Source organism: Coregonus clupeaformis, chromosome 14 (assembly GCF_020615455.1).
Source record: "Coregonus clupeaformis isolate EN_2021a chromosome 14, ASM2061545v1, whole genome shotgun sequence".
NCBI lineage: Eukaryota > Metazoa > Chordata > Actinopteri > Salmoniformes > Salmonidae > Coregonus > Coregonus clupeaformis.
Window position 1 is genome coordinate 5,394,586 of NC_059205.1, and position 20,518 is coordinate 5,415,103.

Sequence of the window (20,518 nt, forward strand, 5' to 3'; positions counted from 1 at the left end):
TCTCTCTCTCTCTCTGGCAAAGTCACTCTCTCTCTCTCTGGCAAAGTCACTCTCTCTCTCTCCATCGCTTTTCAGTTTTTCATTTTCCTCTCTCACTATCTCTGTCCTAAAGTTTCTCCCGTTCTCTTTTGTATCTGTCCAATTAGTTTCCAACGTCAACTCCTCTCGTCTTTCTTTCCTGTGTCTTTCCCCCTCTTAGATGTCCCGTGTAGCTCAGTTGGTAGAGCATGGCGCTTGCAACGCCAGGGTTGTGGGTTCGATTCCCACAGGGGACCAGTATGAAAACGTATGCACTCACTAACTGTAAGTCGCTCTGGATAAGAGCGTCTGCTAAATGACTAAAATGTCAAAAAATGTACATGTAATTGCCTCGTTTGTTCTTGTTCAACCCAGTCTCTCATTAATTATGTACTATATGTACAAATTAGCACAATGTTTTTATGTACTAATAGCACAAACACACCCTATTCTCTTTCCTGTCCACAACCAACTCATACTAAATGGGGTACATTAAAATAACTCATACTAAATGGGGTTCATTAAAGTAACTAATACTAAATGGGGTACATTAAAGGTTAGCAGAGTGAAAGGATGAAATGTACAGTTAGTTACAGGTAGCAAGCTCTGAACAAGTCATGCATGTGATGTGCAAGTTGTGGGGAAGCACAATTGTGTGGGGCAGTTCCTTTTTCAAAGACTGCAGTGCAGCTAGCCCAGAGGTAAACTCCACCTTCTTTAGCCTACCTATTTCTGGGATCATTGGCAAGCTTTGTGAAAATTTAGTGGAGTCTGTCCAGTTGCCAATAATCAAGCCCAGGGCGGTCGATACTCTTAACCTCGTCCCAGTCGAGTCAACACTCCTCTCCTGGTGGTCCTATGAATAAAGCCTATACCTTTCCCCTCGCTCGACCAACTTCCATATTCTCACATCTCTTTGGTCCTCAGCCAGATGTTGCACGGTTGTTAGAACATATCCCACTAGGGGGCAGTAAAACATGATAAATATCACTAACACGATACTGTGGTTAGACTGTTTACTCTCAGTTCTGTTTTCCTATGTTTTGGGGGGAATGCACAAAGATTACACTGAACATGTCTGATGTCTACACGCGGAAAATGAATTATACTGTAAAGTGTAGCTGCTTGTTCAAGATAGACCTATTTTACGCTGCTGCTACTCTCTGTTTATTATCTATGCATAGTCACTTTAATAACTCTACCTACATGTACATATTACCTGTACCCCATGTATATAGCCTAGCTATTGTTATTTTTGCTGCTGCTCTTTAATTATTTGTTACTTTTATTTCGTATTATTTGATATTGTATTTTTGTGTGTGATTTTTGGGGGTATTCTTTCTTAAAACTGCATTGTTGGTTAAGGGCTTGTAAGTAAGCATTTCACTGTAAGGTCTACACTTGTTGTATTCGGCGCATTTGACAAATAACATGTGATTTGATTTGATTTGACCTACTTACTCAGCACCGAATCCGAATGAAGATGTTCTAGAATTCTTAGATAACCTACCCTTCTCCACTCCGGTCGAATGTAGGCTACAGACTGTGTCTGTAATCTCGGTAAGCATAGGATCTTTGTGCCAACCCGGCAGTGACCGTTGTGGGACTTCGGTTGGGGTCATAAACATGGCGTGGAGAGGATGTTTTGTAAAATGGACCAAAACAGAATGTATCAATTCTGTCTCCCCAGTTTCAAGAGGTAGCAGGTGAGCAATGGAGACCCGGGGTGCGCGATATATTGACGTTGCAACATTGTTGCGAACAACGACGAAGTTACGACATAGGTGGTTATGTTACACTGGTTACCTAACCATCTTCTGACTTGTCATTTTAGATAACTTTACCGCATTAATTGCGGTAGTTAAGTGTTTAAACACTATTGCTACAATTGTAGCTTTGTTCAATATCAAATGCTGTACGGTTGTGTCGTTGTCATTTATTTAGATTGACATTGGCCGTGTTCGAGAGCATCCAATCCATGATGCATTGTGGGTAAATGGTCACTAACTGACTGACCTGCAAATAATAATGAGTAGTTATTTATGATGCAAGGTAATTTGTAGATCAGTCAGTCGGCAGTCTCCAACACTGTCAGCTGCGAGGTCGAAGAAGGCCAATGACAGTCGCATTCAAATCTATTCAACATAAAGACACTTCACTGCATTGTATTTGGCATGGAAGGTTTGGCTATTGCTTTGCAAAATAGGCCTAGTCCGTGACAACGCTGTTATTATCTATCCACGCTTTTTGAGGAATAAATTAATGGCAAACCGCAAAGAAATATCTGCAACATAGACTAGGGAAAGATCTCAATTGCATACACCTCGCGTCCTCGCTCCTCGTCTCCTTCTCAAAACCCATTGGATGAGAAAGCCAGAGATCCCGCCTCTCTGACGTTCTCCTCCAATGGGTTTTGAGAAGGAGACAATTATGCAATATAGTGGCGAGGAGGAGGCGTCTCTGAGTTTATGGTGCGAGAGAGGCAGGTTGAGGTTTGCAGAAGTTGTCGTATGCTGAGGCAGTGAAAGAAAGTAGAGGAAGATAGGTCAAGGGGGAGGAGTGGTGAGAGTAGTAGATCTGTACCAGTACAGAGGGATATAGGCCAACAAGTGATATATGTTTCAGTAAGATTGGATTTTTGGCATTTATAGCAATGGTTATCAACTGTACTGCAGGGATGGAACGAAAGTCGCAGAAAATAGAGGTTGTGGTGGCAGCTGCAGAGAGGTATTTGGGTGTGCGTGACTTGACGTCAGAAGAGTTACAGGGTGTGTTAAGTGGCGGTGTCCCATCCTTTCAGGCTGTTGGCCTGAAGTAGGAAGAAATAGATTTAAATAGTGGAGTATGGTAGTTATTTGTTCTCAATCATGATCAATGATGTATACTCTCAGGTACAGCCGGATATAGGGAGGTGGTTATTTGCAGATGATGGTGCCTTATGGAAGAGGGGAAGAAATGTGCCATACATAGTCAGGAAGGTGCAGGAAGCAATTGATGAGGTAGAGCGGTGGGCATTAATGTGGGGATTCAGGTTCTCTGTAGAGAAAACTCAAACAGTGTTCTTTACCAGGAGGAAGGTGGGAGATGAGGTATGCTTGAGGTTATATGGGAGAAACTTGGAGAGGGTGGGGGCCTTCAGGTTCCTTGGGGTATACTTTGATACTAGACTGACCTGGACAGAACACATTGAGAGAGTGGTGGGAAAGTGTAAGAAGGTGCTAAATGTGATGTGCTGTCTGACGGGGAAGGAGTGGGGGGGCTGGGCGTTCCTCATTGAAGACCATGTATGTTGCATTGATCCGATCTGTAATAGACTATGGCAGTATAGCATATGGTTCGGCAGGCCGGACCTCACTGGAAAGGCTAGATGTCATACAGGGGCAAAGACTCAGAATATGTAGTGGGGCATTTCGGACGTCCCCAGTGGCTGCATTACAGGTGGAGATGGGGGATACGTCGTTGCAGATGAGGAGACAGCAGCTGGCTATTAATTACTGGGTCGTCCTACAAGGACATGGGGTGTCTCATCCTGCGAAAGGGATTTCACAGGCATGCTGGGAACGTTAGCGAAGACAGAACACGAGCTTTGGGTGGGTGGGTAATACCCAGGCGAAGGAGATGGGACTGTATGGAAGGGAGTTTAGTCCAACGGTAGTTATTCCTGTAAATCCACCATGGCTACTCCCGTCTCCAGTAGTTGATCTAGAAGTGTTGGAGAGACTACAGAAAGACAGGGAGGGTGTTGATCCATCTGATTTCTTTAAGAGACTTCTGGAAACGGTATCAGGATCTTGTGGCCATTTACACAGATGGTTTAAAAGATCCAAGGACAGGACGTACTGGGTCAGCATTTGTAGTGTAGGAATGTGGGGTGGAAGTCAGGAAACGTATTACAGATCATCTGGCTGTATATACGGCAGAGCTGATGGCCATACTGTTGGCCTTGCAGTGGGTGGAGGAAGTTAAGCCAGACAGAGTAGTTATTTGCTCTGATTCATGTGCAGTGTTAATGAGTCTCCAGTCCTATAGCTCACGTAGCAGACAAGACCTGCTTTATGAGGTGCTACAAACCCATGGCAGGATTAAACAGATGGGTATTCAGATAAGATTTACTTGGGTTCCAGCCCATGTGGGGCTAGCATGTGGGCTAGCACTTAGTAGTGGCGATGTTGAAGTGTCAATGAGCAAGGCAGAGGCAAAAAGACTGTATACAGTGATGGTGCAGAGATGGCAGGAGCAGTGGAATAGAAATAATAAGGGAAGGCATTTATTTCAGGTACAGCGGAAGTCGGGGAGAGAGGACGGCAGGAAGGGGCAGAAGAGAGGAGGATATTGTTACAAGATTAAGGGTGGAACACAGCCACTTGAATAAGATATTAAACGGCAGGTAGCTTAGTGGTTAAGAGCGTTGTGCCAGTAACTGAAAGGTCGCTCGTTCTAATCCCCGAGCCAACTAGGTGAAAAATCTGTCGATGTGCCCTTGAGCAAGGCACTTAACCCTAATTGCTCCTGTAAGTCGCTCTGGATAAGAGCGTCTGCTAAATGACAAATGTAAATGTACAATAAACATGATAGGAAAGCATCCATCAGGAAAGTGTGATTATTGTCAGGAAATAGAGACCGTGGAGCATGTATTGCTACAGTGTGGGCAGTATCAGAGGGAAAGAGAGAGGCTGAGATCTAGTATGAGGGTGAAGGTGATACAGGAAATTAGTTTAAAGAGTATATTGAGTAGAGCGTCATTAGATATAGTCTCAAATATTTTGTTATCTTTTTAAGAGAAACAGGGTTGGCAGGTAGGATTTAGTTTCTCCTTGTCTCTGGCCCACACTCCAGTACGGTAGGTGGCGGTAATGCACCATAACGTTGGATGCCAACCGCCGATAAACCCCACTGAAGAAGAAGTATGGTAGTTATTATTATTTTGTGTGAGTGTAGTATTAGATGGTAGGGTATTTGTTGTATTTTTTAAAGCAAAGTATAAGGGAGTTATACTCCAGTCAAGTAGGTGTCGGTAATGCAACATTTATTGGATGCCAACTGCCGTTAAACCTCAACAAAGAAGAAGAAGTCTCCGTGTTTTACTATTGACAGTTACAGCTGATTTCGGGATTGTATATGGATTTGCTCTCCTTAAATAATTATTCTGAGTTATTCGTTTCAGTGTCTGAATTGTTTAATCAAACTTTTCGCCGCCAGCTCCTGATATCAGGCCATAAAAACTACAATCCATCTCCGTCTGAATTTGAGGTAGGGAAGGTTGGAGAAGGCGGAAGCAGAAGTATCGTTTGAAGCTGAAAGCACATCGAGATAGATGAGTGGACAACAGTGAAGTCCAAGAATGGAACAAAAATCAAGTGATCTGGAGACACTTATTGTGAAGAAGGTGGATTTTGTAGCATTTATAGCCACGGTTATTAATTGTACTGCACAAGAGTCGAAGAAACTGGACATCATTATATCGGCAGCCGAGAAGTTTTTGGGCCTCCAAGACTTCACAGGCAGAAGCACTGCAAGGATGGACTACTGTCGCCAGGAAATGTCCCGCCATCACAGGATCCTTCTGAGCCTGTGTAGTGACCTGATTAGAACAGAAAAGCAGGCTGATTTTAATTTCGTTATTGATAATTTGTATGGATTAAAAATATAAATATTATTATATATATATAAAAAAAAAATTACACCGCATTTTTTCTTTTGGGATCTTTATTATCCACTTGTACAGTAGGTGGCGGAATACACATACAATTGTTGGGAATGCCATTATACAGAAGAAGACTATCCATCTTCTGAATTAGCCTAACCCAGCTGGTGCACATGCGCAGTAGGCCTGAGCTCGTTTTCCCTGGCTAAGCTAGCTGGCTAAACTAGCTGGCTAAACAAGGTGGCTAAGCTAGCTGGCTAAACAAGCTGGCTAAACTAGCTGGCTAAACTAGCTGGCTAAACTAGCTGGCTAAACAAGCTGGCTAAACTAGCTGGCTAGCTGAACTATGCTAGTTTTCGTCCTCATTGCCAAACTTCATAAATACTGCACCCTCAACTTCAAAACTATTTTGCTAGTTATACAATCCTCCTCACCACTCTGGCGAACGTGCATAAAAATGACAGAATTAAAGATATGGTGTCCTTGTTTTAGCACTATCCACTGAGCTTTTAAACTATGGCGCGCGACATTGGTTTTTCAAATTGCTGGCGTCTTGAAGCTAAAATTGGGGTCATGTATACTCTGCTAATGAACATACAAAAGAAGAGTAACGGAGAGCAATGTACAATATGACGAACTTGGCAAAACAAGGAATTAGTGGTAAGTGTATGTGGGCCGCCATCTTTATGCACCTCCGCTATAGAGCTCACCAGCTTGAAGTCCTAAAACCCGGTAATTAGTTACCTCTGGGTCGTTCAGCCATCCCTATGGGGGAAAATGTTTTGGGATAAACGCTGAAAAAAAGGTTGGAGGTTAACACAGGCTTAGGAGATGTTATGCGTTTTGTTCTATGATATATCAGTCAGTTAACATGACCTTTATGAATTATGAAGAATTTGTGCTTTATGTGCTTGTTTTCATTACATAAATGCTTCAGAATTCACAAAAAGTGATATTAGCTGATGAAGATTGTCATAGAACAAAACGCATTACTCTCCTAAGCCTGTGTCTACCACAGACATTACTCGTTTTACCACAGACATTATTCTCAGTGTTTATCCAAAAACCCCTCAAAAAACGCCATTCATTTCTCCATAGGCTTTGTCCAACGAACCATGGCAGAGTTATTAGTGCCTACAAAAAGACGCCATTACTATTTCTCTCTCTTGAAATCTTCCCTAGGTCTTGACGTACATCGCATTGTGGCTGCCAGGAACTTACTAAACAGGGGGGCGTGGCCAGTGTTAAGGTCAAGGGTGCATCTATAGTAGAGACCTGAAGTACAATGAGAGATAGTATTCCTGCAAAACCCATTTCCTCAACGTTCAATCAGCTGTGCAAATTAGCTCTGCATTTACATCAGAGCTAACTCTCCAATGACCTACTCATCTGGATGAAACCAAGGAAAAGATTCATGAAAACATCCGCAATTATCTGGAGATCTACATGTGTCATCTGTTTCCAACCAAAGCTGTCTTCCTGTGTGCCCTTCTATAGGTTCACCCTCCACCCCCAGCAGAGGTGTGGTTTCCGTAAGGAAGCGAGGAAACCGGAGACATGGAGGAGGGACCGGGGCTCCCCGGGAGAAACAGGCCCTCCGCCCTCTGAGGCTGGCGACGCGGTGGTGGCTCGGAAAGCGGTGACCCCTAAAACAGGACCCCCACCCCCTGGCGCGGCCCCCAGGCGTACAGGGAAGCTGTTCAAACCCCTTATGTTCACAATAGGGGTAGGTTCTACCAAGAAAGCTTTTTTTTTTTTTATTCCCAAAACATTGCGATATGGGAAGTCACCGTTCTATAGTGCTTTTCATGCGTTTATTCATATGTATTCATTGTGTATTCATTGTGTATTCATAGTTCATATTCAGCATAGCGAAACCTATATAACATGCAACTCAATGTCTTTAAAGAGTAACTTACAAGTACATGTTCATCCAGTGGACAAAGCTGCACGGTGGGCAGTCCAAGGAAAAGGAAGGTAAGCTTGTCTGACTCCATGTTAGTTTACAGGGTGCTCCTTTAGTGCGGCGGCCATCTTGCAATACGAGTCTTTGAAGTCACGAGTGCAGACGGCCAGGGACGAGGCTGAGGTGGAGAAAAACGGAAAGGTAAGGGTATGATGGAGATGTTTCTTTTTTTTTTTGTCATCTGTATGTCTCTTTCCTTATTTTATTGCGTTTATCATTAAGTGAAATACATCTTGATAGGCAGGAGGGCTCATCACTGTATGACAATACACCCCATTATTAACACTACAAGTACTCCATAGAGGCTGATAGAGACATGCTTCCATCTCGCTAAGAGTGACAGATTGCAGGGTTTGCACAAGGTGCTTGAATTTGGCACTCTGAAATTCAAGTACTGGAATACCTTGAAAATCTGACATTTTCTCAAGTTGGTACTTGAAAAGTACTTGAATTAAAAGAGGAGAACAGAAAATGATCAAATATGTTAATATGAAAAATATTAGGAAAAATGTAGTGGTTTTGCAAATTAATTTCCAGGCAGACTACTGAGTTTTATTTCCTCACGTGTTTCGCACTCTGGTTGGGTTGCCAGGCGAGCTCGCTCATTCCACCCACCCACACTGCCATTCAACCAGGCAGGTACAGAACTGACTGATTAGGTGCCGCCAAACATCACATCGATAGCTAAACTGCCGGGCAAATGTAGATTCAATCCTGCCTGGCAGGATATTGATGTTTATGAATGGGTTTTGCCAGACCCATCCAGGGATGTAGTGGAGGGTAAACGTCGTTTACTCACCTTTTGTTAACCTCTACTGGATCGGTGTCCCGTCTCACGGGACGGTTGAGCTAACGCGGCGCTAATGTGATTAGCATGACTGTTGTAAGTAACAGCAAACTTTCCAGGACATAGACATGTCTTATATGGGCAGAAAGCTTAAATTCTTGTTAATCTAACTTGACTGTCCAATTTTACAGTAGCTATCTGTAATGATGAGTTTCTGGTATTGAGAAGTTCAAGATGCAAGAATTTACTTAGACACTGTGTGGAGATTTTATACCAAGTATTTATTGGATCACGAGCTTGTGGGTTCATCTAACAAACGGACATAGCTCTGCCCTTTGTCAGTTGAACTGCCCACACACACAAATCTCACCTCCTTTATACTCTTGGTTATCCTTCCTTTCACATACATCTGGCAACCATCATAGCACTCCCTTTCTCTGTTGTTATTACCCTTTGCCCCAGGTCATTATATCATGTCCATCAATCATACTACCATAAACATCACTAATCTCCTTTGACATAAGGAATGTAGACTTCATGGCCCCAAACCAATTATCTCGTAACTCTACCTCAGTCCTCACAATACTATGACATGACATCATTACAAAAATACCATACTATTTGTTTGAGGAGAGTGCACAACAACAAAACTGGTTTGATACATTCACCTCTGAAGGTAAATAATGTACTTACATTCAGTAATCTTGCTCTGATTTGTCATCCTAAGGGTCCCAGAGATAAATTGTAGTGTAGTTTTGTTTGATAAAATCCATTTTTATATTCAAATGTAGGAACTGGGTTCTACAATTTGAACTCCTGCTGTCTCTGGCTCCACACCCACCCCTCCCGGCCATCTAGATGTGTGAAAGTTAGTGTATAAGCTAATGATCCATCATGTATGACATTCCTTGGAGTGTGTAAACTTACATTGTGTATTACCATAATATTTTGGTATGTTCTCTATAGTTATGTACTTGAAAATGTATCAATTGAACAGTTCGGCACATTTGGGTAGACTTGATACAAAATAGTCAATCTGAAACTTTGCACACACCCTGCTGCCATCTAGTGGCCAAAATCTAAATTGTGCCTAAACTGCAGTATTATATTGTGGCCTTTCTCTTGCATTTCAAAGATGATGAAAAAATAAATTAAATAAAAAACGCATGTTTTTTTGTTTGTATTATCTTTTACCAGATCTAATGTGTTATATTCTTCTACATTAATTTCACATTTCCACAAACTTCAAAGTGTTTTAATGCTTAGCAGGACAGGAAAATTGTCCAATTCACACACTAATCAAGAGAACTTCCCTTCTGCCTCTGATCTGGTGGACTCCCTGAACACATGCTTCGTTTGTAAATGATGTCTGAGTGTTGGAGTGTGCCCCTGGCTATCTGTAAATTTAAAAAACAAGAAAATCGTGCAGTCTGATTTGCATAATATAAGGAATTTTAAATTATTTATACTTTGACTTTTGATAAGTATAATTTTGCAATTACATTTAATTTTGATACTTAAGTATATGTAAAACCAAATACTTTTACTCAAGTAGTATTTTACAGGGTGACTTTCACTTTTACTTGAGTCATTTTCTGTTAAGGTATCTAACAATTGGGTACGTTTTCCACCACTGTTATTGAGTAGAACTTGTATGGTAGTGATGAATAGTAGGTTCTAAAAAAATAAAATGTATATGAGGTTGTGGCGATATACTGCCATCTGTTGGCGACTAGAAACAATTGCATAATCGGAACTATTACAAATTGATGGTCCTTGAAAATAAATATTAGTGCTCAAAACAGTATTTGAAAGTCCTTGAATTTGACTTGCCACTGTCTGTACGAACACTGAAAATGACACCTGTGTGTCTCCTCTGTATTTGGATCCTAGGCATCACAAGACATGACATACTGGCACAACTGGTGGAACCAGCTAACAGACTTCCAGAAACAGGTCATCCTGCTCATGTCGTTTGTGGATGATTTCTGGAACAGCCTGACCGAGGGTCAGCAGATGGCCACTGGTAAGGTATCCCCGAAAGGGTGATGGATGACGGGGAGGAATGGGCAACTATGGCCCGGAAGGACCACAGTGTGCTTCAGATGTTGTTCCAGCCAAGCTCTAACATGCCTCATTTTAAAGTGGTCTATTGTGGAAATTTAAAGGCCATGATTAGTTGATTTGTAGTGTGTTAGAGCTGGGATGGAACAAAAGCTTGCACAACGAATTGAGAGGGTATTACGGTCAACGAGATAGAGAGGCTGCCTTACGACCAGCAAAGGCATAAAATGTTCAAAGCTTGAGTTGAGAATTAGTTGCATCATACCATGGAATTAAAGTTGTGTTCATTAGGGTCACGGCTTAGAACGAAAAAATGATAATGAGCGTTTCTTATTAGACATGTTCAGATAATAAACGTTGGACATCGTTTTCTTACATTTCATGCCTACCAAACATGACCCTATGCTTGCATTATACAGTCTGTACTAGCTATATCTGTAAGTGTTCTCTCTGTCCAGATGTGGTCCTTTCTCTGTTAGCTACCTTCTTAATATCCTCTCCTTCTAACCCTTTGTTCCCATCTCTCCATCTCTCTTGTCATAGGGATCATAGCGGTCAATGCTGTGGTGCTCTGCTGTTGGCGAATACCCTCTATGCAACGATCCATGCTCAAGTACTTTACTGCCAACCCAGCCTCCAGTAAGTACTGTATCTCTTTGTGAGTGTGGTGGTGGTCCGTAGGGTCATTTCAATGACGCTGAATAATGTAGTTATTTTTGGTCGGTTAGAAATCCCTCCCAACTCTACATTAATTTGTTTTAATAGTCACACTCCCTCCTCCGTATAGTTCCCCCGTGATGCTGTCTAAAACCCTGCATTATCAACACAAGTCAAGGGCCACATTTTCCTGGAGAGATAGAGCAGATCTGAGCAGAAAATACAGTTAACCTCCATTTTCATTTTGCTCAATGGTAAGACTCACGCTTGTCCCTTCCTATTCCTCCCAGAGACGCGGTGCCTTCCCATGCTCCTCTCCACCTTCAGCCATTACTCTATAATCCACATGGCAGCCAACATGTACGTCCTGTGGACCTTCTCCTCCAGCATCGTCTCTCTCCTGGGGAAGGAGCAGTTCCTCGCTGTCTACCTCTCTGCTGGTACCAGCCTACATAGTGTGTGTGTGTGTGTGTGTGTTTGTGGCTGGGGTGTGTGTGTGTGTGGCTGGGGTGTGTGTGTGTGATGTGATGTCAATTTGCGTGCGTGTGTGTGTGTGTGCCTTGTGTTTGAGTGTATACAGTGGTGTGAATAAGTGTTTGCCCCCTTCCTGATTTGTTTGCATGTTTGTCACACTTAAATGTTTCAGATCATCAAACAAATTTAAATATTAGTCAAAGATAACACAAGTAAACACAAAATGCAGTTTTGAAATGAAGGTTGTTATTATTAAGGGAAAACAAAATCCAAACCTACATGGCCCTGTGTGAAAAAGTGTTTGCCCCCCCTGTTATAACACAACTCAACTGTGGTTTATCACACCTGAGTTCAATTCCTCTAGCCACACCCAGGACTGATTACTGCCACACCTGTTCTCAATCAAGGAATCACTTAAATAGGACCTGCCTGACAAAGTGAAGTAGACCAATAGATCCTCACAAGCTAGACATCATGCAGAGATCCAAAGAAATTCAGGAACAAATGAGAAAGAAAGTAATTGAGATCCATCAGTCTGAAAAAGGTTATAAAGCCATTTCTAAAGCATTGGGACTCCAGCGAACCACAGTGAGAGCCATTATCCACAAATGGCGAAAACATGGAACAGTGGTGAACCTTCCCAGGAGTGGCCGGCCGACCAAAATTACCCCAAGAGCGCAGCGACGACTCATCCAAGAGGTCACAAAAGACCCCACAACAACATCCAAAGAGCTGCAGGCCTCACTTGCCTCAGTTAAGGTCAGTGTTCATGACTCCACCATAAGAAAGAGACTGTGCAAAAATGGTCTGCATGGCAGAGTTCCAAGACGAAAACCACTGCTGAGCAAAAATAACATTAAGGCTTGTCTCATTTTTGCCAGAAAACATCTTGATGATCCCCAAGACCTTTGGGAAAATACTCTGTGGACTGACGAGACAAAAGTTGAACTTTTTGGAAGGTGTGTGTCCCATTACATCTGCCGTAAAAGTAACACTGCATTTCAGAAAAAGAACATCATACCAACAGTAAAATATGGTGGTGGTAGTGTGATGGTCTGGGCCTGTTTTGCTGCTTCAGGACCTGGAAGACTTTGTGTGATAAATGGAACCATTCATTCTGCTGTCTACCAAAAAATCCCGAAGGAGAATGTCCGGCCATATGTTCGAGACCTCAAGCTGAAGCGAACTTGGGTTCTGCAGCAGGACAATGATCCAAAACACACCAGCAAGTCCACTTCTGAATGGCTGAAGAAAAACAAAATGAAGACTTTGGAGTGGCCTAGTCAAAGTCCTGACCTGAATCCTATTGAGATGCTGTGGCATGACCTTAAAAAGGCAGTTCATGCTCGAAAACCCTCCAATGTGGCTGAATTACAACAATTCTGCAAAGATGAGTGGGCCAAAATTCCTCCACAGCGCTGTAAAAGACTCATTGCAAGTTATTGCAAACGCTTGATTGCAGTTGTTGCTGCTAAGGGTGGCCCAACCAGTTATTAGGTTGTAGGGGGCAATCACTTTTTCACACAGGGACATGTGGGTTTGGATTTTGTTTTCCCTTAATAATAACAACCATTTCAAAACTGCATTTTGTGTTTACTTGTTATCTTTGACTAATATTTAAATTCGTTTGATCTGAAACATTTAAGTGTGACAAATAAGAAATCAGGAAGGGGGCCAAACACTTTTTCACACCACTGTATGTGTTTGGTTATTTTAAGAGACTGCTGCTGACCCTCATCTCTCTACATTGTCAGGCGTGATCTCCACTATGGTGAGCTACGTGTGTAAGACCGCCACGGGACGCCTGCATCCCTCGCTTGGGGCGGTAAGAGTCCTCACACCCCATTGTGGTACACTTTACTTTACAATACTGTCCACTTGTTCATTACTGTAGGACCAAAGAATATCATACTGTGATTTCTTTAAACCAGGAAACATACACACATTATTACATTATTGTTATGATTATTGCATGACAAAATAGGAGTTGGTGGTTAAGTGACGATCAGCATTACTCACGTCTCCTCTGTTTTATTACTGTGGTCGGTCCTGGCTCTGATGTCACTTCCTGATCCTGGCTGTGATATCACTTCCTGTGATTTGACTTCCAGTCAGGGGCCATCATGACGGTCCTGGCGGCGGTCTGCACCAAAATGCCAGAGGCCAAACTGGGCATCATCCTCCTGCCCATGGTCAGCTTCACTGCAGGCAACGTGAGTGATGTGATGTGTGTGTTTGTGGCATGGGTGCCTGTGTACGAACACCTCAAGCCAAGCAGTGGTAACAACATTCCATTCATATTCACTGAGGGAAACAGGAGACCAATAAAGTGTCTGTATGAAAGACCAGGGGGGTAACAACAGAGCGTAGAGTTCATCTGCACTCAACACGTCTATTCATTGTAATTTAATGTGTGTATAAACATATGTTGTGTGTCGTCTGTATGGTTGTGGGATGCAGCGTCTTACCGCCCATTGCTCTTTTCTAGGCCTTGAAAGCTATCGTTGCCATGGATGCAGCGGGGCTCATTATGGGATGGAGGCTGTTTGATCATGCGGCTCACCTTGGAGGAGCCCTCTTCGGAGTGTGAGTAATCTGATCACTGCAAAAATGGGCGACTGGACTCACCAGAGCCCAAATGGCGCATCTGTGGCGTATCTGTAAAGCAACTGATTTCATGTATCATGCATAGCCGTATCCCCAAGCCAATATTAGTGAGGTGATTCATATCCACAAGTGAGAGATGGGGGAAAATGTGACTTCTGTTTGACTGTGAAATTACATTTTGTATCCTTTTTTAATTATGACAACAGTTTCCATAAATACTTGAACATTCAAAGACTGTTAAGACAGTGATTTCTGGACCTTTCAGGGCATAGAGCTGGTCAAAGTAGAAATAGTCTTATAATACCATAATTCCCCTATATCTCCATATTATCATCCATGATTAGACTAGTTGTTTTGCATTCATTTAAAGCCATCTTCATTAGACTAAATGTCACTGGATATAACACATTTATAATAGTAATGAATTCAAATACAATAGTGGTCCTATTTTAGTTTAGTAGTAAGTTATTAAAGTAATATTGTTGTCCTGTATGGCTCAGTTGGAACTTGCAACGTCAATATTGTGGGTTCGATTCCCAGGGCCACCCAAAAGTAAAAGGTTGCTTTGGTTAAAAGCATATGCTAAGGGCCTCCCGAGTGGCGCAGCGATCTAAGGCGTCACTACAGACCCGGGTTCGATCCCAGGCTGTGTCATAGCTGGCCGTGACCAGGAGACCCATGAGGCGACGCACAATTGGCCCAGCGTCGTCCGGGTTTGGGGAGGGTTTGGCCGGCCGGGATGTCCTTGTCCCATCGTGCTCTAGCGACTCCTTGTGGCGGCCTGGGCGCCTGCAAGCTGACTTCGGTTGCCAGTTGTGCAGCGTTTCCTCCGACACATTGATGCGGCTGGCTTCCGGGTTAAGCATGCAGTGTGTCAAGAAGCAGTGCGGCTTGGCAGGGTCGTGTTTCGGAGGACGCATGGCTCTCGACCTTCGCCTCTTCCGAGTCTGTAGGGAGTTGCAGCGATGGGACAAAACTGTAACTACCAATTGGATATCACAAAATTGGGGAGGAAAAGGGGTAAAAAACTAACAAAAAAAGCTTCTGCTAAATGGTATATGTTGTTATTATTAAATAATATTGATAAATCAATATAATACATACTGTCTGTCCTGCAGGTGGTATGTAGCATACGGCCACAAGCTCATGTGGAGGAAACGAGAGCCACTGGTCAAGGCATGGCACAGCATGAGATCTCAGGCCCCTGGTGGACGGGGCAGGCCAGGGGGTTCGGGCAGCGACGGGGGCAGACCTGGTCCTGTGTAGGACCCCAACATGGCACCCTGTGAAGTTGGCCCATAACCACTGATCACGGGTCAGATATTCTTCATCCCCCGATTGGTTAGGATTGGCTATAGGGGTATCTGATACTATATCTATGGTTAGGGGGAATCTTCTACCTCAAGAAGCCTTTTTTTGGTACTTTTGCCTGGTGACCGCTGTGGAGGGTGGGACCCAGCACTCCAAACCTCTGTTCTTCTAATTGGCACGTTCCTCTGCCCAGGCGTTGCTGACGCATGCCAGATCTTACAACGTCTGGATAGGTATTTTAAGTATCAGCCAACCACATCATGTTATAGAGCCCGACGGCACAGTCAATGACGTGGCACGCAACTAATGGTTGACGCATGCAACGTCTGTGCAGGGGAACGCAACCAATCTCATCAGGGACAGCAGACATATGTGACTAAGACAGCAGCCATTTTGAAAAACGAGACGTTCGGAATGTGCACATATATTAAGAGACTGTATAAATGCACCTTGTGTTCATGTTGTGTGAGTGAGTCAGGGTTTGTGTGTGAGTGAGATTGTTCATGTTGTGTGAGTGTGCTACCTATGCAGACATGATGTCTTGTTTTAGCAGGATTTCAAGACAGTACTCTATTGTAACTAAGTCCTAAGGGATGATGAATTTGGTTTGATAACAGTGACTGTACTCTAGTACAGATGATGATGATGTTGGCTTTATCATTATGGGGTAGTTTCTATGAGAATGAAGATGTGAGATGTTACCATAGAGATATTGTATTACATAATTTATTCATATTCTATGTCTATGGATGATACAGAGACTGCTTCCTGTTCTCTAATCCTCACTTCCTGTTTGTAAGGAAGTGGTTAACGGAGAATGACCATCCTGGACTAAAACAACAAACTTCCTCATTGACCATAAGAACTTCAGCTTCCTAGTAGTTTGTAGGTGGGCCGGCGCTGCCAGAGGTTTCTGAAAGGTTGAGGTGCTTATCTGGGTAAAACATGTGTAAATCCTGAGCCTTACAAAAAAGGTAGGTAACAACACCTCCAAAAATGTCCTCAACACTGCGGTACTCATTTCATTAAAAAGGTCACCTTAATCTTCAGTACATTTGGGTTTAAAGGGATACTTCAGGATTTTGTCAATGAAGCCCTTTATCTACTTCCCCAGAGTCAAGATTAACTCATGGATATCATTTTTATATCTCTGCATGCAGTACAGGTAGTTTTGCTGCACGCAGCACTGGTGCAATGCAGTTTCTCTGGACCCCTGTAAGGTTGGAGTTCGCCCCCCCTCCCCTCCTTAAAATAGAAATTGAATGCGACAGATTTCTGTCTGTGGTGCTGAAATTGTGACATGTCTATGCAGGGGGCTGATCGAATCAACCTGGTCTCAGAGTATTTCATATTATTCTGTAAATCCAAGACACTCCATTTTAGTATGATATGTTACCAATTACAATTCGTATTATATGTTACGAATTTGCAGAACGTACAATGTTACGAATTTGCAAAACGGATATGTTACGAATTTGCAAAACATGATATGTTATGAATTCTAGCTAGGTGGCTAACGTTAGTTAGCTCTTTAACATTAGCTAGGCTAGAGGTTAGGGGAAGGGTTAGCTAACATGCTAAGTAGTTGCAAAGTAGCTAAAAAGTAGTAAGTAGTTAAAGTTTCTAAAATACTGAAGTTCTCCGTGATGAGATTCGAACTCGCAACCTTTGGGTTGCTAGACGTTCGCGTTGTACGCCCAACCAACCACCCTACTTTCTTTTTTACCTTAAGTAACCATCTATCTTATGTAACCATACGAAACGTAACATATCATACTAAATGGAGTATCCCAGATTTACATACAGAATAATAAGAAATTCTCTGAGACCAGGCTGATCGAATTGATAGGCTTTCTGTGGTGCCAGGGCATGTAGCCTATAGCTTTGCTTTAGCTAATGGATCATGTTTATTGGTAGAAATAACTATTTGGTCTTCATTTTCTCATGTTAAGCCTAACATTTCACTAAGCTATACACTGTGTCGCAAGGCTGCCATGATTTAGACTGCTGGTTGGCGACGATAATATAATTACTTGTTCTCTGTAATTAATGTTGGAAATTCAAACATTGCAGATTGGTCAAATACATTTTCGGTACAACAGAATACTAATCGGCAACCAATAGATACATAAAAATAAAAATAAATTGTCCAGTATAGCTTACCTGAACCTGCATGACATGAGCCGTCCTCGCACTCTCTCCCAACTTGGATAGAAAGTTGCTGTGTGTAAAACCAGTCTATTCATGCCAAATAATACAGTCAGTTCACCCTCAAAACACTAGCTTACTATGTTTCATTAAGCAGTGTAGCCTACTAGCTATAGCTATATACAGTATTTAGCTGCTATTTATAAACTCTTTATAAAAATTACACATCAAATAGCCTAACAATGAGGAAAAATCCTTGGCTTGGGATACATTTTACCACTATTTATTGTTGAACTTAAACAAATGGGCTACAATCAAGGTAAATTAAATTAAATCCAATTTGAGACTCCCATGGGCTTCTGAGACATTGTGCATTATACAGTGGGGAAAAAAAGTATTTAGTCAACCACCAATTGTGCAAGTTCTCCCACTTAAAAAGATGAGAGAGGCCTGTAATTTTCATCATAGATACACGTCAACTATGACAGACAAATTGAGAAAAGAAAATCCAGAAAATCACATTGTAGGATTTTTAATGAATTTATTTGCAAATTATGGTGGAAAATAAGTATTTGGTCACCTACAAACAAGCAAGATTTCTGGCTCTCACAGACCTGTAACTTCTTCTTTAAGAGGCTCCTCTGTCCTCCACTCGTTACCTGTATTAATGGCACCTGTTTGAACTTGTTATCAGTATAAAATACACCTGTCCACAACCTCAAACAGTCACACTCCAAACTCCACTAAGGCCAAGACCAAAGAGCTGTCAAAGGACACCAGAAACAAAACTGTAGACCTGCACCAGGCTGGGAAGACTGAATCTGCAATAGGTAAGCAGCTTGGTTTGAAGAAATCAACTGTGGGAGCAATTATTAGGAAATGGAAGACATACAAGACCACTGATAATCTCCCCTCGATCTGGGGCTCCACGCAAGATCTCACCCCGTGGGGTCAAAATGATCACAAGAACGGTGAGCAAAAATCCCAGAACCACACAGGGGGACCTAGTGAATGACCTGCTGAGAGCTGGGACCAAAGTAACAAAGCCTACCATCAGTAACACACTACGCCGCCAGGGACTCAAATCCTGCAGTGCCAGACGTGTCCCCCTGCTTAAGGCAGTACATGTCCAGGCCCGTCTGAAGTTTGATAGAGTGCATTTGGATGATCCAGAAGAGGATTGGGAGAATGTCATATGGTCAGATGAAACCAAAATATAATTTTTTGGTAAAAACTCAACTCGTCGTGTTTGGAGGACAAAGAATGCTGAGTTGCATCCAAAGAACACCATACCTACTGTGAAGCATGGGGGTGGAAACATCATGCTTTGGGGCAGTTTTTCTGCAAAGGGACCAGGACGACTGATCCGTGTAAAGGAAAGAATGAATGGGGCCATGTATCGTGAGATTTTGAGTGAAAACCTCCTTCCATCAGCAAGGGCATTGAAGATGAAACGTGGCTGGGTCTTTCAGCATGACAATGATCCCAAACACACCGCCTGGGCAACGAAGGAGTGGCTTCGTAAGAAGCATTTCAAGGTCCTGGAGTGGCCTAGCCAGTCTCCAGATCTCAACCCCATAGAAAATCTTTGGAGGGAGTTGAAAGTCCGTGTTGCCCAGTGACAGCCCCAAAACATCACTGCTCTAGGGGAGATCTGCATGGAGGAATGGGCCAAAATACCAGCAACAGTGTGTGAAAACCTTGTGAAGACTTACAGAAAACGTTTGACCTGTGTCATTGCCAACAACAGGTATATAACAAAGTATTGAAAAACTTTTGTTATTGACCAAATACTTATTTTCCACCATAATTTGCAAATAAATTCATTAAAAATCCTACAATGTGATTTTCTGGATTTTTTTTTCTCATTTTGTCTGTCATAGTTGACGTGTACCTATGATGAAAATTACAGGCCTCTCTCATCTTTTTAAGTGGGAGAACTTGCACAATTGGTGGCTGACTAAATACTTTTTTCCCCCACTGTATGTCCATTGCGCTGCACACAATTTATACTTAGTCTTGAATGATGCATGCTAAGATATACCAGAGATAATGGACTGTTGATATTGCAACCACACAACTCAAACGCCGGTTCAACAGTAGCCGCTAAAGATGATAATCTGTTTGCATCTGCCAATTTATTGGCTGTCCAGTATCCAGACGACCTGTCCCCAGAGCTTCCTATACAGTTCATCTCTTTCCGGCAATTAAAGAGAATGAGAGGCTCATGTAAAGGTGCTGCAGAACTGCTGTATTTGAATCACCACTCCCTTCTGTTGCTATGGCAATCAAGCTGTTTTTAACCATTCCTGTAACTGTCGCTTCTGCGGAGAGATAGTTTTCTAAACTAAAACTCATAAAGAACTACTTAAGCATTAGGGTCTCAGTCTGATATGCGCTTTTGAACACCTGCCCATTTGTCAAAACCTGGTTGAAAAGACGTCAGTATGACGTCTATTTATGACTGCTTATTCTGGTCGCAAACTGGTTGGAAAATGATGGTTTTTTTTAAACGTATTTGCCTGACCACCATACGACCAGTTGGTCATAATTCTGTAGCATGCTGGTCATAGTTAAGACCATCATAACCTGGTAATGACCACCTGACCACAGCTTATTACCTACTGTAAAAAGTATTGCAGAGAATAAATGTGGATATTGAAAACAGTGTTCATTACATTTCTATTTGTTTCCATTGTCACCAATTTAAAGTTTAAATCTGCAAAATATTCTTACAGTTTTAAAATAGATCAAGCAATAGCAAAAACAAATCTACATCACCATTTTTTGTACATCTTCATACAGTAATTGTTTCATAATTCACCCACAGACATTACATGCA

The 20,518-nt window shown here is 42.4% G+C and overlaps 1 protein-coding gene across 2 annotated transcripts; it reads left to right on the top strand.

Moving 5' to 3' along the window:
- The first annotated feature begins 1,608 nt into the window (after positions 1-1,608).
- LOC121580632 (presenilins-associated rhomboid-like protein, mitochondrial) lies at positions 1,609-16,577 on the top strand. 2 transcript variants are annotated; one of them, XM_041895610.2, is made up of 10 exons: positions 1,609-1,724; positions 7,160-7,388; positions 7,665-7,769; positions 10,309-10,441; positions 11,023-11,118; positions 11,427-11,576; positions 13,329-13,435; positions 13,722-13,823; positions 14,099-14,196; positions 15,336-16,577. In XM_041895610.2, the coding sequence occupies exons 1-10, from the start codon at positions 1,645-1,647 to the stop codon at positions 15,481-15,483; spliced, it is 1,248 nt and encodes a 415-aa protein (XP_041751544.2). In that variant the 5' UTR covers positions 1,609-1,644; the 3' UTR covers positions 15,484-16,577. The 2 variants fall into 2 exon arrangements, with proteins under 2 accessions (XP_041751544.2, XP_041751545.2); XM_041895611.2 differs by having other exon boundaries at positions 13,365-13,435.
- Positions 16,578-20,518: the final 3,941 nt, after the last annotated feature.

What these genes read in the sequence shown, in the direction of transcription:
- LOC121580632 (XM_041895610.2), top strand. Translation starts at nt 1,645, where the DNA reads ATGGCGTGGAGAGGATGTTTTGTAAAATGGACCAAAACAGAATGTATC. An exon ending in CCCTTATGTTCACAATAGGG is followed by an intron (nt 7,389 to 7,664) that starts GTAGGTTCTACC and finishes ACTCCATGTTAG; the next exon opens with TTTACAGGGTGCTCCTTTAG. An exon ending in TGCATCCCTCGCTTGGGGCG is followed by an intron (nt 13,436 to 13,721) that starts GTAAGAGTCCTC and finishes TTTGACTTCCAG; the next exon opens with TCAGGGGCCATCATGACGGT.